Source organism: Cyanistes caeruleus, chromosome 2 (assembly GCF_971803275.1).
Source record: "Cyanistes caeruleus chromosome 2, bCyaCae1.hap1.1, whole genome shotgun sequence".
NCBI classification, from domain to species: Eukaryota; Metazoa; Chordata; class Aves; order Passeriformes; family Paridae; genus Cyanistes; species Cyanistes caeruleus.
The window spans coordinates 63,469,843-63,487,139 of record NC_141702.1 but is presented as its reverse complement, the minus strand read 5'-3'; the positions used below and the strand labels follow the sequence as shown (position 1 = coordinate 63,487,139).

At 43.2% G+C, this 17,297-nt stretch overlaps 1 protein-coding gene across 23 annotated transcripts in view; it reads right to left on the bottom strand.

Annotated features, from left to right (window-relative positions):
- Positions 1–1,801: 1,801 nt before the first annotated feature.
- NHSL1 (NHS like 1) overlaps positions 1,802–17,297 on the bottom strand; it is a 177,551-nt gene continuing 162,055 nt past the window's right edge. For 12 of the 23 annotated variants that reach the window (XM_086877438.1, XM_086877441.1, XM_086877443.1 and 9 more), the window contains 3 exons: positions 8,638–12,048; positions 7,961–8,090; positions 1,802–4,502 (listed from right to left, as the gene is read on the bottom strand). In XM_086877438.1, coding sequence (XP_086733564.1) covers positions 3,779–4,502; positions 7,961–8,090; positions 8,638–12,048 — 4,265 coding nt within the window. In that variant the 3' untranslated portion in view covers positions 1,802–3,778. Of the gene's footprint in view, positions 4,503–7,496; positions 7,549–7,960; positions 8,091–8,637; positions 12,049–17,297 lie in introns of all 23 variants that reach the window. The other 11 variants (XM_086877439.1, XM_086877442.1, XM_086877444.1 and 8 more) reach the window with 2 other exon arrangements.

The following is a 17,297-nucleotide window of genomic DNA, read 5'->3' as shown; positions in this document are numbered from 1 at the left end:
TTCCACAAACAGTAGTGAAGACTTGTAAATGCCCCAGGGCCTTGTGAATGTACTGACAGAATAACTGGAGGGCTGATTCACAGGGTTATTGGGGCTGCCTACATCTGATAGCAGAACTTTGAACATAAAGGAATGAAACATGAAATGAGTTAACACAAGGCAGGATTTAGAAACAGACTGAAGCTGAAAACTATTCCCAGTAAAGCAGAAACCAGAAATTAATCTCACATCTACCTTCAATACTCTTGTTTTAGAGGCAAACTGTAGACCAGCTGTAAACTCCAAACAAGCCCTGGGACAGTATGATGCATGAAGCATCAGGATGACAAGTCTGCTTTTTTTCTTCAGCACAGCCAAGTTTACATATATGTGTCTTCCTCTCCTTCTGCTCTGGATGTCTTTAGCAAAGGTTTGCTAAATTTAATCTACAGCTGTAGACCAATAAAACCTCAAGTGCAAAACCTCCCTATGGAGGAACCTTAGCTAAGAAAGCAACTTTGAAGTTGTAAGCATGACAAAATAATTAACCAGTTCTGCCTGTGGGGAGATGACACGGTGACACCTCTGTAAGAAAGTTGTATCAGCTACCAAAGTAAATGGTAAAAATAAGCACCATTAAATATACTTCAGCATACTTAAGGTATTTCGCTACACCTTGTACTGTGTAAAATATCATGTTGCAACATCAGTAGGGCTGCATGAACACTGCCTTCTGCATGTTAGCCAAAGCCTGAGCTTCAGCCCAAGTTCAGCAGATGTGGGTTTTAGAGGAGCATCAAGGCTACCTGTGGCCAGAGAGGAAATTCAGCTTGGGCTACATTAAGTTTAATCTCATCTTCCTGCACTGACAAGATGGCATGCATTTAAGTCAGGCTTTTCCCACAAGTTCCACACGTAGCCCATAAAAACAACTGGCACAGCATCAGCTGGCCATCACCAGGAAACAAGCTGGCTATGCTCCCTCCTATAGGCACTTGATGCAAAAGGCTGCAAACGGCTGCAGAAGCTGCAGGCACCAGTTACAAGTTTGCCCAGTGCATCCATTTTTCACTTAGATGATCTTCTCATCCATAAAAAGTAAAACAAACCTGAGTATTATTTATTACACATTATCCTGTCAGGATGGTGGCACAGCATTTAGCATGGCTTTCAAAGGACAGCACCTGCTGTGGAAAAGACTTGGTCCTTTCATGTTTCATGTGATCAGCTGTGGGAGACGGACCAAAGCAACATTCACAAGGTGTTTAGTGCAAAACATTCTGCCACCGCTATCTCTTTGTAACAGGATGCAGTTCAGATCAGTATTAATATCTGAAACAAACTACTTTAACCAATTAGGTTTTATTTTCATTTAAAAAATCTAATGGCTCTTTCAATACAGTTGGCATGTAAAAAGGGTAGAAAGTTTGCTGCGCACCAGTTAATCCCACCCTTGTTCCAGTGAGTGCAGCTGCATTCAATTTGTCCATTTCACTTCTCACTCACTCTGCTTATAATCTGGTTCTCCAAAAATTTTAGTTTTCTGGGACAGGTTGCAGAAGTAGTAGAGAAGTAGTAGAAATACTCACATGACACTGGAAAAAATCGTAGGATTATTTAAATTTTTTTAGTCTCAGAATTGAGATACCAAAATGGGATGGATGTGTGAGTACACTTTAGTTGCCTCTAAAGTGAATTAGTAAATTTTGCAATGAGAACTGGAGATTAGTAGCTGGATGCATGGATTATGGCATTCAGTGGGTTGCCATACGCTGCAGGACATATCTTTTGAAGGAGATTTTAATCGACTCAAAAGACAATATGGCAACTGGCAGGCTTTTTCTTTATTGAAGCAAAGTCACAGCATTTTCAGCACTATTCCCCTCCTGTGAAGGGAAGAGTTAAATGAAGGCCCCTGAAATTTACATAACTAACAAGTAAAGGATTGAAGAAAGAGATTACAAGCATATTTCTCTAAAATAAATAATCTACAAAGAGTGCTTTTTCTTCTTAAAAGCAATCTAAAAATGTAAAAATTCTACGGTAAAGAGATCAAAAGATATTTTAACAACTTTCAATATGTACAAACAATACAAAAACTGCGCATGCCATCAAATGATGCAAAATTCTTATTAAAAATTAAAAGCTTCATTCCTACCAAGAACCAAAAACTCCAGCCAATATTTCAGTTTTAATTAATGGTCTTCTTTACAATTGGAAAATCGTTAAATGTTCTTATTATCTGTAAAATATACAATAAAAACAAACCTCACTAAATTATGAAGGTTAAAAAAGAAAAGCAATACTGCAGGCAAATCAAAAAGGAAAGTAATTGTAACTTATTCTTTGGTAACCAAAAGTTAGCACGTATCTGTTTTTCAAGTGATGAAAAGTAATAGTCTCCCCATTTTGACAAATGAAAGACAGATTTCTGGCAATACACAACTCCCAAGTTTCAGTTTTGAAAGACGGGCTCCACCTACAGCTTTGCAAGTAGTGCAGTAGTGCAAGTCAAATTTCTCTTTCTAATTCAGAAACACAGCTGCCCTGGTTCCGGCCAGGACAGGGTTCACTTTTTGCAGTAGCCAGGAGGAGCCATGGCCAGGACACAGAGGTTATTCTACACCACCTCACAACACTGCTGGGGACAAGGACATGGGGCAGCAGGTCACACATTACCAGGCTCTGCGTGGTGAGCAGTCACCTGTGAGCCATTCACCTCTTTCTAAGTGTTGCTGCTGCTACTGTCCATTTTTTACCTCATTGCTGTTTCCAGAAAATTCTTCTTTTATAGCCCCCAACCTTCACCTTTTGTTCCTCCAATTCTCCTCTCCAGCCACCCGTAGAGGTAAGAGCAGAGGGGAGTGAGTGAGCAGTACATGGTTTGGAGTGGTTTGGTGAGAACACTAAATTGGGGAATACCATTCCTAAACCACGACAGTAACCCTTCCGAATTCTGGCAGTACACTGCTTTATTCATCTCCCACTTTCCTGATGTCTGCTTGCACCCTCTGCACACATCCAGCTGTTCTAATTCTCTAAGGGAATACTCCAGCCAAGGAAGCAAATCACCTGGAAACGTGTGTTTCACCAAGTGAACGCGTGTGGCTGCACAGCAGCTAGTAGTGTGTTATAAAATCAGCTCCCTTTTCCACGATAACTACACAGTTCATTTTCCCTCAGGAAAAAGAATTACAAGTACAGTACCCTGGACCAACCCATAACCTGGTGAGCTCATTGCTCGAGCAGGACATGCTTCATCAAACACTGGGCCATACTCCACCAAGGAGCCATGTAACCCCAGCACCAACCCTGCTACCCTCTCTCAGAGGTGAATGTGCCTCACTGTGCCTCCCTCTGCTTAACGAATGCACTACGCTGCATCACTACAATGCTTTTGAACCAAATGTCCAGCTTGTACCACAGGAGCCTTCCCATTTCAGGCTTATTCCTAAATTTTGCTTGCACAATTGCAGTCTCAAGAAAAAGAAAAACTTCACACCCCTACAGACTCTGAGAAAACTTCCCCACCCCAAACCCACAAGAGGACTTCTAAGGCTTTACACATAAAATTCAGCTGTTAACTTTCTTCACGCCACAGACCACTCATTCAAAGCAAGTGCTCCCCACCCCAACCCAACCATGCAGAACCACCATTGCTTTAGCATTTAAACATACACATGCAGTTCGTGGAATAAATGCTCAGCAAAGTAACCTTGTCCTGGTCTGGGCCTTCTTCTGGAAACTAGTCCCTGTGATTTTCTAGACTAATATCCGAAGCCTTTTGTCACGCTGCCTTTTAACTTTCTTCAGCTGAAGAGTTTAGGTACTTCCTTGAAGCACCTGGTTGAGTCATTAAGTCTGCATGGGCTGGATCCAAGGTCTCCTTGCAGCCTGCCTCCTCAGCATATGGAAAGTCATTCATGTCCATTTCATCACTGTTAAACATATCAAGCTGCCCCTCTTGCTGTTCTTCCAAAGTCCTCTGGACCCTGCCCTCGGACTGCTCCACCACTTCCCCATCTCCTTCACTAATGACAGTCATGGGGCTGCTCTGGATGCGGTTGCGGACGTTGTACTTGCTGCTGGCAGCAGACGGGGGTGTCCGTGACCGGCCGTACCTCGTGCCAGAGAAGGACATGCTCCTTGGCATCAGGCCCTCGCTCTTGGCCCACTCTTCCTGGGCCCGTTTGCTCTTGCTGGGCGAGCAGCTGGCAGGGCTGTCGGAAAGGTCGGGGGAGGCGTCTGTCTTCGTCCGGTGGAACCGCGGGTCCGTGTTCTTCAACATCTCTGCTGCAGACATACGGGAACTGGTGTCACAGCGACTCCCTTTCTTCAGCAGCAGGGCTTTGAAGTTGTCGTTGCTGGTGCTGCTCTTGCGAACGCTTCTCTGAATAGACCCGGCTTGTTTGAGGGTAGCTAAATTTGGGGAAGCACCAGTGGGAGTTACGGGGGGTGACGGAGAATGGTTGCGGGTACGGTCGTCCTCAGAATCTTTACGGCCAAGGACTTTCCTTTTGGATCTGAGTTTGAAACACACACACACACACACAGAAAGAGGATGACACAAAAATGAAACTTTTAATCTCCTCTAATTCAACTCAGTTTAGAGGGATGACAATGAATTAAGCTAAAGCAGAGACAGGGAAAAGGGAGAAGTGATCTAAATCTAAAGCATGAGTAAGAACACCACCAGAACTGTACAGGCACCAATGCAGGTATTGGAGGTATAAGGTAAGTTTACTACTCTTTTTCTGCAAATCTGGAACAATGAAACTACTAAAACTGGCAATACTGATGTTCAGAACAGTTTAGCAAATTTAGTGAATCGGATTTTCTGGAGCCAGCATTCAAGTGCTCAGACTAATGTGCTATAAAGATTTATACTTCTTGCTGTTTCTCTGTTAATTTGAGGACTTGATTCAAAATGTGTCATCTAGAGTATATGGGTTGTTTTGTTGCATTTTACAATTTCATTTAACACTCTGGAGAATTAAAGCTGTAGTTTAGTACACTTTCCTTTATAAAAAGGACACAGCAATGCACTGCTGCCGAGGACGGAGAAAAGGGAGCCACATGTAACACTTCTCAATCAAATGATTAAAAAAAAAACCCTCCCTAATCAAAATATTAAATAAATATAGAAAAAAACTTTTCCAGCTCCTCTCAAGATGCACAGACAAAATTCAGTTATGTTGGTGCTCTGTCATTGCAACTTTCATCTAAATGAAGGAGAGACCAACTTCCTGACAAGAAAGTTATCTTTCCAAATGAAAGAGTGGAGTGTTTGTCTATTTAAATGTGAAGTGCAGGGACAACACAAAAAAATAAATAAATTAAGAGATAACCATGGAAACTGGGAATATGTGGAAACTGTACTTTTATTGCCTCATTTTCACATTACTAGAAATCTCAGAGAAATGTACATGCCTGGTATCTGTAGGACAGCTGCTTTGTTTCTTTGCTGACTGAGCAAGAATTAATTAAAAAAGATTATATAAAGCCTAATTTTAAATACAGTATTTTGGCAGAAGTTTAACACAAGTCAATAGACTTCTTAAAGATACAAAATTATCATGCTATAAAACTCTATATTAATTTTTATCAAGCATGTGTTCAACCCAGACCATTCCCCTTGTAAAACAGATTTCTACTTAATGTGATCTTTAGCTTTACTTTCTTAAAAGCTTTGAGACTTTGCCAAGGCAAGCTCAAATATGTTCATGCATCACAGCCTATTAATAATTAAAAAACCACTGAAAACAAAGAAGCAGGATCCATCAGCTGAGTAGGTGGCAGCAACAGACATTGCTACAGGCTGTGCCAAGACTTTGGAGCAATCCTAACTCTCCTAAGTGGCAAAGTTTACGCACAGCTCACTTGTGATACCCCCACAGGCAGCTGTACCAGCTGGCATTTTCAGCAGCTGCTGCTGCCTCCACCTGTCTTTCTGGAGTAAGAATGTAATGCCAATGTCCATTCAGCCTGAGGATGTATGGACACAGAAGACAGTGAGGAGATATAATGATGACTTCAGGAGCAGCCAATGTAGGAACCTCATCTAGACTTAACTGTGCGTTAGTGCTGTAGGCAACAGATGGTGGTGCTTGGATGCTCTGCCAGTCTGTATGTGAACACGTGTGTGCATTTGTTACACAGAAAAGATTTTCCTTCATTAGAGTTTTGGCTGCCTATGGGTATCTTTAAATACTGCAGTGCTGGGGTTGTACTGCTACCAAATCCCAAATTAAATGGAAAAAAAAAAAAAAAAAAAAAATCAGTTGAAAAGATCTGCAGGGAAAGACTTTGTTATCCTAGCTTGGAGTGATCTGGTAAGACTGAGAATGCAGTGCAGAGCAGTCAGTTTGCTGTCAGCCCCAAGCCAGCTTTTCTCAGTATGTATGAATTATGGAAGATAATTTGGTTTTGGTGGTTTTTCAGACACAGATAAGGTATATGTTCAAACAAAACTGTGACTTAAAACTTCAGACTGTTCTTCCTGTTCTTAATGCACATACCACTAAACTTCTTGTCTTGCTCTAAAGCATCTATTCAAGAGTGCCAATTACTGAAATAATATCTTTTAGAAACAGTGGGGGAAAACCTAAACCTTTTTTATTAATTAGCAACCAAGGAAGAAAGTGGTTCAAGTCCAAAGCCAGAAAAACCAAGGTCTTAATAAAAAAAATTTATCAGGTAGTTCTAAGTATGTCACATCCAGCTCCATTGTCAATTTCTCCACAAACTCATGAATTAAAGGTATGTGGACATACACAGAAATCCACTCTCTGTCTCCATACATAAAGGAGAATGGCTACTGGTCCTCTCATTCTAAAGCCAAATTTGGCACAGATCTAGATAAAGCCAAGCAACATGAATGCAACAGAGCATTTTCAGAATGGCTCATACAGGCCACGTCCTAAGGGATAACAGTAAATTACAGAAAGTCAGTATTATAGATATGTGATTTTTGCAATGTCTGGAAAGGACTTGTTTCAAAAATGAAAAAAAAAAAAACCAACTAAAAAATAGCATTTGCATCTGCAGCCTGGCAGCTGCCAGCCGCTCCCTTCCCGTCGCACAGATGTGCACACTGACTGAACACCTGGGTAATTCCCCCCTGGCTGCCAGGGAGGTTTGCAGTGCGCGGTGCAGCCACGCGATGGCGCTGGCGCCACGCCCGGCTCGGGGCGGCTCCGGCCGCGGTCTGGGAGCGCCGCTCCAAGGGAGCTCTGCTCCAAGGGAGCTCTGCCTTCGGGAGCTCCTGTCCTGGGGCTTGCTTGGGATTGCTTCTCTCTGAGCACCTAACGTGAACAGCACGTAAACCTAGCTGCCATTCGGGATGGTTTTGTTTTCAAGGGAAATGGATAATGTCATTAATAATAGAGCCAGTATTGCACATTTCATTCATGAACCAGTTTGACACAAAACACCCGACCTCAGGCTGGATTACGGCAAACTATAATCCAGCGTTTGCCATATGTTTTGCCATATGACTGACATGTTGTGTTACTTGCCAGTTTCAGCCACGCTTGCCATGAAGCATTAGCGTTGAGCCGCTGTCCCAAACTGCACCATATAAGCAGCGAAGAGAGTAAAAAGAGATGGAGAAGAACGAGAATGAAAACAAAAAGATACACAGAAAAAGCAACAGCAGAGTTAATATGGCAGATTGAGAACAGTACAATAAATACTAGATGTAACTTGCTATTTCAAAGGGCAAGGTATTTATAATACAATCTACGTCCATTTAATCTAGTTGATTTTAGTTCAGACTGGATTAAATACATTAATAAAACAATAAAATTCAAGTTCTTTTCCTCATCTTTTTCACATACAGCCTCAGTAGAAAGTTGATAAATACGTGCTTGCTGTTAAAGCCATGACTGTTGTAATTGGGTGTTCTCTAAAACAATGTTAAATTTATTTCTGAGAGACCTACCAGACCTAAGAGTTAAAGGAAGGGCAGTTTCTGCAGTACCTGTGAATGGCTGCAAAAAGATCCTCAGTAGTCCTTGGTCTTGCTGGTGTTGCCACTCCGTCCGTGTCTTCCCCATAACTACTGCTTGGCAGGAATGAACTATTGGCTGTGTCTGATTCAAACACCTCCACTATGCAAAGAGAACAAACAACATGGTCAGTGTGTTGTGCAAACCCCATGGGCACACAGTCCTGAAACCAGCCCTTGCTGCCTTCAAGGAGAAGCATCTGACAGTCTGAGTGCAGCACTGTCACTGTCATTTCAGATCAATGCTTGCTTAGGGAACTGCAGTGCATGAAATAAAAGCCTGTGCTTGCTCACATGTAACAGGCGGGAGAACAGTAACAAAAGAAATTTGTAAGGTTTCCACTAAAACACAAAACCAATATTAACAAATTAACTGTTTTCACAGCACGCTTTAATACTAGCATGGTTAAATAAAGCATCATTTTCTTTCTGTGTCTGCAACAATAAGAAGTCAGAAAGGAATTGTATGAAATGTCATGAAGCACTAACCACATCCCTGCAACTTTCTTTTTTTGTTTTACTTGTAACAATCACAAGAGATTCTGCCCTCTACATAATGCCACCTCAGTGCTAGGATGGCTATTCTCACTCCCCACCTTCTTCAAAATAGCTACTGCTGCATCTGAATTAGTCAGAGAAAAGAGACTCACCACTTTCGTTCTCTTGAGATAGGTGCCCGTCAGTGTTACTGCCACTGTCTTGGCTGCTGCCTGAACTGCTTCCTTCATCAAAAGCAGACTGCTCCTCCTGCCTGGGCTCTTCTTGAACTGGTGATGCAGCAGGCTGTACCACAAAGGCATTCGCTCCCACTGTCTCAGAGAAGGTGAATCCAGCAGCTCCTCCCTCAGGAACCAGGCTGCCAGAGTCCATCTCGCTAGAACCGAGTCCATCTGTAAGACAATTTCTCGCCTCCTCAGAGTGTGCAAGCACAGCGTCTCTCTTAGTCGGGCTTCTGGCAGTATCACTCGCTTCAGCTGCTTTCTCCACTGTAAGGTCTAACTGTGGAGGTGGTACCAGAAGGAACAGTTTGGGTTTCTTTGAAATAGGAGGTGGTTTCTTGCTTGGCAATACAACCTGAGTCTTGTCAGGAGATGCTGGTGACCCCTGAAGTGACATGTCTGAAGGGAGGTCTTCACTCTGCACTGAGGACTCAGGTGTGTCATCAGTGGCTGACCCCAGAGCATCAGCTTCAGAAGATTTCTTTAGACCTACTGCACTCATCGGCTTCTTGTCACTGTCAAGTACAGGTGTGTTATCAGGGAGGATGAGAGGAGAACCCCGAGACAGTGTTTGAACTGCATTTTTAAATGAAGTGCCTTGAATTTTCATTTCCTCATCGCCTAAGCTGGTACTGAGTTTTAGTGAGAGAGATGGCTTTAGCAAAGACTGTGACAATGTATTTGCAGTACCTTTTTCCTGAGAGGTGGTTTCAGAAACAGAATCAGTTGATGGTTCACCTTCTGTTGATTTTTTCACGGACCTCAACTGTACCATTTGCAGTGCTTTGGTGGTTACTAATGGCATCACCGGTCTTGATGAATCCTGCTTGTTGAGTGGCTGCTTCACTGGACTGTAGCAAGAATCCTCCTGGTTGCGTTTCTTGAAAGAATACTGTGGGAGTATGGTTGCACCTTTTGTTATTTTGGGATCAAGCGGTGGTGCTGGTGGCGGGACAGCTAAGGGGCAAGAAGAAGGAGGAGGAGGAACAGGGGATAAGAATGAACTGATGGAGGCTTCTTGCGGAAACCATGGCACAGTCTGAGCAAAGGTAGAATTTACACTGGCTTCTGGTGGAGGAGGGGGGAATGTGGGAGAGGCAGACAATGGTGACAAATCCATGACTTCTGCTGGAGGAGGAGGAGGAGGAGGAGAAAGTTCAGGGCAATGTGAACTTGTTGGAGGTGTTGGAAGAGGAGCACCAGAATCCACAGGAGGGCTCACAGCAGGGTCCAATTTCTTCATGCTCACACTCCCTTCCGTAGATGTATTTGAAGAAAGAGAAGTGGATGATGAAGACATGGAGACTGAAGACAGAAGAGAGGACTTCCTTTCAGGCACTTTAGGCTTCAGCTTGGACTTCCCATTTCCTGATGATGCAGACTTTACAAGTACAGGCACTGGAGTAAGCGCAGTGGGTGTATTGGACTGGCTGGAGTACCCACTCGATGGCGAAGTGACTCGGTGGGATTTCTCTGGAGAAGCACTCTTTGGTTTGGCCAGTCCACTGGGCACTTGGGGCACAGAAGCCCTTGAGCCATCACTGAAGTGGCTGATGCTGTAATCGCTGAGAGCAGATGATGTACTGGCAGAATGGGTCACCGGAGATTTCATCTGGTCATCTGCCACTGCGGCATAGTCACTGAAGTAACCCCACTGGTCAGCATACTCTGACTTTATGCTACTTGTTTCACTCTGGGAGGGAGTAACCGTGCAGATGGAGTACAGGTTTGGAGCAGTGGTGGACATCATGCTGCTGCTCGCACTCACCGAACTCTGGCTGCGGGAGCGCAACACCCAAGGATCTTCATAATCGCTGCAGGGGCTCTGGGAAGGGGAGCTGCCATTTTTGCACTTGAGATTCAGCTGCAGAGAATGCTGGAGGGTGGCAATGAGGGTTTCATCAAGTACCTGTCCATTGGATTGGGCTTTTTTCTTAGGCATCCTTCTGAGTGAGTCTGTTCTGGATGGTGGCAAAGGTGGCTTCTTTGCCTTTTTCAGTGAGATGTTTCTTGCAAGGGATTTGTCACCTTGGCCTGAGTGGTCATCCAGATGTTTCTTCTCCTTTCCTTCAAAGACATTTATCACGCTGTCTCTGAGGTTCTCAAAACCATTAGTAGTGTTGCATGGCATGTCTGACTTCAGTCCGGAGTCCATATGCATGGAGCCATAATAGCCATCATGGTCCACAGAATAGAGGGAAGTGGAATCGTCCCTGACCGACGTCCTCTCCAGGCTGCTGCTGCTCAGGTTGCTACTGGGCGTGGCACAGCCTGGTGGAGTACAAACCACCTTGCGTGAAGGAGTCTCGCTGTTTTCTGAAGACTTGTACAACCAATGCTCCGTGCTGCTCACTGCTGCCTGTGCTCGCTCCCCAGAATAGCTGGATTCACTCCGGCCATCGCTGTCCTGGGAAGGGCTTGCTAAAGCAGCGGTGTTCCTACAGCTGTAGCTCGTGCTCTGAGACCCAGCCTCTGCATTCCCAGGAGTGCTTAGAGAGACAGCAGAGTCACCAAGGGAAAGCATCATGACAGTGTTAGATGGGATGGTATCTGAAGTCTGTGAGTGGCGCGTGGAGCTACTCTCACTCCAGTTACCACTTGAAGAATGGTGATCTTCTTTCCCACTTATTGCACTGCTGGCAGCAGGATTGTCTCTTGGATTTGGAAAGGCAGCGGAACTGGAAATTTTACTGTCCAATGATCCAACACTCTGGGCAGCGTGAATAAGGATAACTTCCGAGGAGGATGACAGTGTTGCATTGGGTATGATGCTCGTCGAGTAAGTGGCATGAGGAGAGACCACACATGCTGGGCTTGAGGACTTCTCACTATCACAGCCTCTCACCTCTTGGGACTTTGGCCTCGACAGGGTCCCCATCGTAGGATTATTTCTCAGATGCACAACACTATCATCCACTTGCAATTTACTTATCTGGTGGGGTAAAGTGCCAGCAATGTCTTCTGTCTGCCTCGACATCATGCTCTGTGTCTGATCTAGGGACTGCAGAGACACTCTTGCACCAACCCGAGGCAAGCTGTGAAAACCTATGTCGTTATTTTGGCGAGAAGCAAATATAACTGCAGCAGAATCACTCATCACTGACATGTTTCCAGATGAGCTGGAGAACTGAGACATCTGGGCTGCAATGCCTTGTCCCTTCTGTGCTCGTATTCTTCTCATTGAAGGGGGCACAACTTTAACTTCCTCCGTCTGGCAGCTGGTGTCCTTGGTTTCAGAGCGCTGCATGGCAGAGCGATAGCTGTCTAGTCTCCCTAGCGTGGAACAGTGATCTGGGACATACATCGAATGCCCTCGGAAATCACTTTGGCCAGTACCAACTGCTGGAGTCAAAATAAAATAATTATTTCTTGAAGCGCAAATTCACATTTATCTTCTCACTCATTTAAAAAAAACAACAAACCAGCAAACTGCTCGATCCCCATGCTCCTGCAGGTTATGCCTTATGAAGAAGAATCTGCAACAATGGATTTTGCAGAGGCATCGTCTGTTTTCTGCATTTCTCTTCCCTTTTTCCTTATTACCAGGAACCTTCTGCTTACAGAATCGTCTGCGCTCCTGCCGCACATTCGACACATGAAATCCTCTGTTTATGACATGGTAATAATTTCCATAGTAATCAGTTGTGTCAGATACCAAGTAGTACTGTTTGACTTCCAGTAGGCAACGCAGCAGGAGCAGACAAAAGCCTGAGAAACGTGAAGTGTGTTCCCATGCTAATGCCTCGTGCAATAAAGAAAAGGGGAAGGAAATCTGGAGACTAATATGAATAAAAGGATCTGCTTTTTACAGCATTACACTTCAGGAAAAAAAATATTTCAGGAGACACACATAGGTCTCCAAGTCCTGTGGTTTGTCTAAAAGAATATGGAAACATGCATTGTTTTACCCCAGATAATACACATGCTATAACAGCATTCATATAAGCATTATCCAACACTGCAAAGAAAACCATTAGAAAATGTTTCTCCATACAATTACTTTCTATTTATCATGAAGGAAAAACTGTAAGAACTGGGGAAAAGAAACAGCTGGTATTGATGGTTGTCTCATCCTCAGCACCATCAGGAAACAAAAAAATAACCACATTTTTAAAAAGAAGGAATAATCACATATTGGCTTAACTTCCCCCACCCCCAACTTTGAAGACAATGGAAAATCAGTTTCAGTTCAAAATATAGTTATCACTGGGTCGATAGAAAGGATTCTAGGGCTCTTTTACATTGAAAATTTTATTGGTAACTGCCTTTTAAAATCACAAACCAGAGGGCTGCTTTAAAATTAGTCTGTGTAAGGCTGTTGCTTTTGAATTCAGTTGGACTGCTGTATAAATAGCAAAAGAGAGGCAGGCGTGCTTCTGGAGATGCTGGTAAAAGGATGCTACACATGTCACTGTGGGGGGAACCTGGTTATTTCAAGTCTCTGCCTTAGCGAGTCTCAGAAGCAATGAAGTAGCATGCCTGAAAGGAATGCTCTCCTTTCATATTTACTACATGAAACTGCATTGGGAAGATAGGTATTCTTATCATGCAGCTTTAAACACCACTTAAAGGACATTTAATCATCCTGATTCTTGGCAGGCAAAAGAGGCATTTAGGGTAAGGAAAAGAGGACTCTGAAAAGGCTACAGTTAAAGCAGCACACACAAAAAAGATTGTTTACTTCTTTTCCTCAGGCATGTAAGTAGTCTTTCAGCAGCTTGAAGCCTAGTTAGCTTGCATTGTGTAAATTCTCTTGCTCTCATAAAAATGCAGCCTCTTTATGCTTCTGGTAGAGGTTTGCTGCAAAGCTAGACACTCAGAGGCTGGCAAATGTCTTGGATAATCTAATACAAGATACTGTCAGAACAGATGGACTACTGCAGCCAGCCAAGAGAGGGATTTGCATATTCCGTATACAGTTATTAACAACTGTACCATAAGAAAAATAATCTTTCTTTCCAGGTGTATTTTTTCTACGGAATCAGTGCACCCCTTTGGTTAAGACAGAGAAAAGCACTGAAGTAGACATAACAAATGCTTCTGGAACCATGACATCATCGATTTTAACTGTAGATCAATTTAAAATATCTGGTAACAAAAATCTGTATGCCAAGATATGTAAATAACAAAAAACATGGGGTACTTTTCTTCTGCCACTGTGAAACACACGTGTGCACATACATGTAGATGAAACAAAAGGATGGTGCTGATGGAAAATGAAGCTGTCAGCACTACAGCAAATACCTAATACTGTCACACACTGACCTGTGGCTGAGAGCACTTCATTTCAGTATGTGGCATGTCTCTACTGTATTCACAGAGGAAGATAAATGCACTCTCCTTCACAAGGAGCATAATGCACATGGGTGTGTTATGTCTGTTGAAAATGTTACGGCTAGAGAAGGTAAATGCCAAAGTGGACCAATGCTGGACTACCTAACCTCACCTTCTCCTTCCAAAACAAGGAGAATGTTTGAATGCATTTATTGGGACATACTGCTCATGGTAAATGCACAGTGATGTCTGAAAAAGAAAATTAATGGCATTGAATAAAAGAGGCCACTGAGTAAAGGAGGTCAGTGATGGCTATACCAAAATGCCTGGCGCAGCAGCTCCTGCCCGTTCCCTTGGCACACATATCCCAACAGAGCCTTGGCACTGCTGGCTGCCCAGCCAGAGCAGTGCCAGAGCAGCACACTAACAAGAGGGCAGCATCAACAACCAGCTGCAGGATGCTGCTGAGAACCAGTGCTTACCCTGGATTTGTTACCAGAATAGATGTCAGGTCCAGCCTAATATGCTCTGGGAAACTGCATAAATTGACTCAACAGCAGTAGATGTTCACAACACCAATACTGCAGGGAAGCCCATCAGGGCAAGTCTTTGCACTGATGCAAGGCCTCTTCTAGACAGAATGATTCGGAGCCCAAATAAACACAGGATTATGGAGGGCAAGACAACCCAGCTTCAGAAACATAAACTACAGGGCTACATCCTTCAATCATTCCATAGGATATTGTCAGGGAAGGAATTCTGCATTGGTGTTACTATTACAGGAATGTAACTTTGAGGTTTTCATTTTTTTCAATTTTTTTAAAAATTTTTTTTTTTTTAGAAATGCAGTATATTCTGAAACTCTTTCAGCTTTGGTTTTGGCTTTACATGTATGCACAATCTCATGCAAAGCTGTGAGGATTTACTCTTTTTATAGTTCTGTTTTCTGAAGAGGGACAACAGAAATCTGCAGGGAAAATGGTTCAAAAAGGCAACCAGAGGAACATTTAAGATTCAGGTATACTGGTAATATGCTGTTCATGATTTTGGTGAAATCCAGAGGAAGGTAGTGAGGAGTATTTTATTTACTATTTACAAATGCACTGTAAAACCCTCACTGACTTCCAGAGTAATACTGGAAAAGAAAGGATTTTCAAACCCCCGTAACCTTAACCCAACCTACAGTTGGTACTGTAGCTAGAAGACAATCCCACTCCAAAGGACAGCTCAAATCTTTGACTACAACACTGATAATAATGCTACGTTTGTCAGACAACTCCTACTTAAATAAACAGCAGTCAGAAGATAGAGACATCTATCTACAACACCAAAATCGTTGAACAGAATCAGATCTTTTAAAGAATGCCACCCATAAGTCCATCTAGTTGCAGGGACAAAGTGTGAGCAGACAGCAGCAAAAAATGTTGCAGAACCAGACATCAGTTTACAGATGCTGAACATCATGAAGTCAGAAGTAACTGCAAACTGGGTGCATGATAAATGTGCCTGAAAGTAATTGTTCTGTCTGCTTTTTGTATGATCCTGTGTCCAACAGCACTGCAGTCAGTGCTATGTCTACCACAGCAGACCTGTATCTATGCTCTTTTCTTCTTTATTACCCTACTGTACTGAAAATCTCTCTTAAGGCAAATGCTCTTCACTAACATGTTTGGTGCAGGCTCCAGCAGCAAGCCAAGAACACCCACTCTGTGGACTCTGGTAGTCACTGGTGCTGCTCATTAGAGAGGACAGGGATTGAGAATGACAAATTTGATGGGGAAGAAACTGTGTCTGTATATAATCCCTGGGGCTAGCTACTAGCAGCCCTGCTGTGACTCCAGCTGATGTGGTGGCACCAAGCAGCTCGTTGCAGAGAATCACATGAAAGGTCCTCTGCACTGAAATGAACATGGAAAACTGAGGGCTTGAAAAGATAAAGGGCATATGTGTGGTGGCACAAAGTACATGCTTGTTTCAATGAGAACAAAGAAATAGTCTCTCTTACCTTCTGACTAACCGTTTCTAATGTAAGCACTTGTCTCTTATGCCACAGGCACATTCCTAAGGTGTGTTGCTCTCACTGCCTCCTCATGCCCCACCTAGCAATCCTCCTGCAAACCTGGTAAACTGGCCAAGTCACTGTGCAGGCACCACAATTTACTGCTACAAAAAAATGCCAGCGATTCTTAATCTGTTTTACCCCAGCACCTACAAACTAGGTGATTTTAACAGACACTCTACAAGAAACAGACAAGTACATTGGGCTTATGGCAAATTTAAGGAATTTTCACTGTGCTCCATGAAGCATCTGCAATCTCTCAGAGGGGAAGAAAAATATTGCAGTGAATGCTGTGAAACTTTTCAGTAGCACCAGCTAAAAAATATCCTGAATACTTGCACATATCACTGCCACCCTGAGAGGGAAAATCCTGATGTAAATATAGGGAATTCAGGTTTTCTTGATTCTAGATTCTGCTAATTTCTCTAACCTAACAGCCTCTGGTGAAGTTTATATTCTTGGCTTCTGTGTTTTTCATCCTCCCAGTATCAAAAAGCAGATTACACCTGCTTTCTAACAGCTAGATGGGTAGTGCTGGAAACGTACAATGGTGAAAAACTACAGCTATAAACCCAGTACTGGTCAAAAGGCACTGAAACAGAAATATTCTCTCCAAAGACTGCTAAACTTGCAAAGAGAAGCAGGTGCAAAATTACTTTGCTGGAACAGCTGTGGGATTTCTGTAGGACCAATACGTATCTGGGACTCTTCTTACCCATTTTAAGTGCAAGGTCCACAAGGACCTTGTAACTTGAGTGATTGCTAGCCCTGGAAGGAACTAATCAGAGAAGAGTATCAATTAAGAGGTGTTTTTAATTGAACAGTTGAGTTTACAGAGATCAGGACTCATTTGCCCCCATGTTGCTGAGATGGAATTGCTTCCTCTTGGGCGTGTCAATAGAGAGCTTCAACAGCCCCACCCGATACCTGAGACAACAACTGGTACCGCCAGGGGTCTGAGCTGCACAGCAAGAAAGCAAATGAAGGACTGACAGCTGAGGTGTCAGTCATTCCCATCCCAAATGACTGACATGAGATCCTAAGGTGACAGTGACCTACTGAAAAAGTGAGGTAGGAGAACAAGCTGAAAGAACTGTATGAGGTCATTCAGACCCTTTGAACCCTTAGGTCAAGAAGAGGAAAAAAAGTACATGAAAAAAGTACAAAAAAAATCACAAAGTCAAAAAGACTATGAATTGCATCTGTAAGATAGAAAAAAAGGATTTAAATAATCCAAAGGAGACACACAGAGCATAAA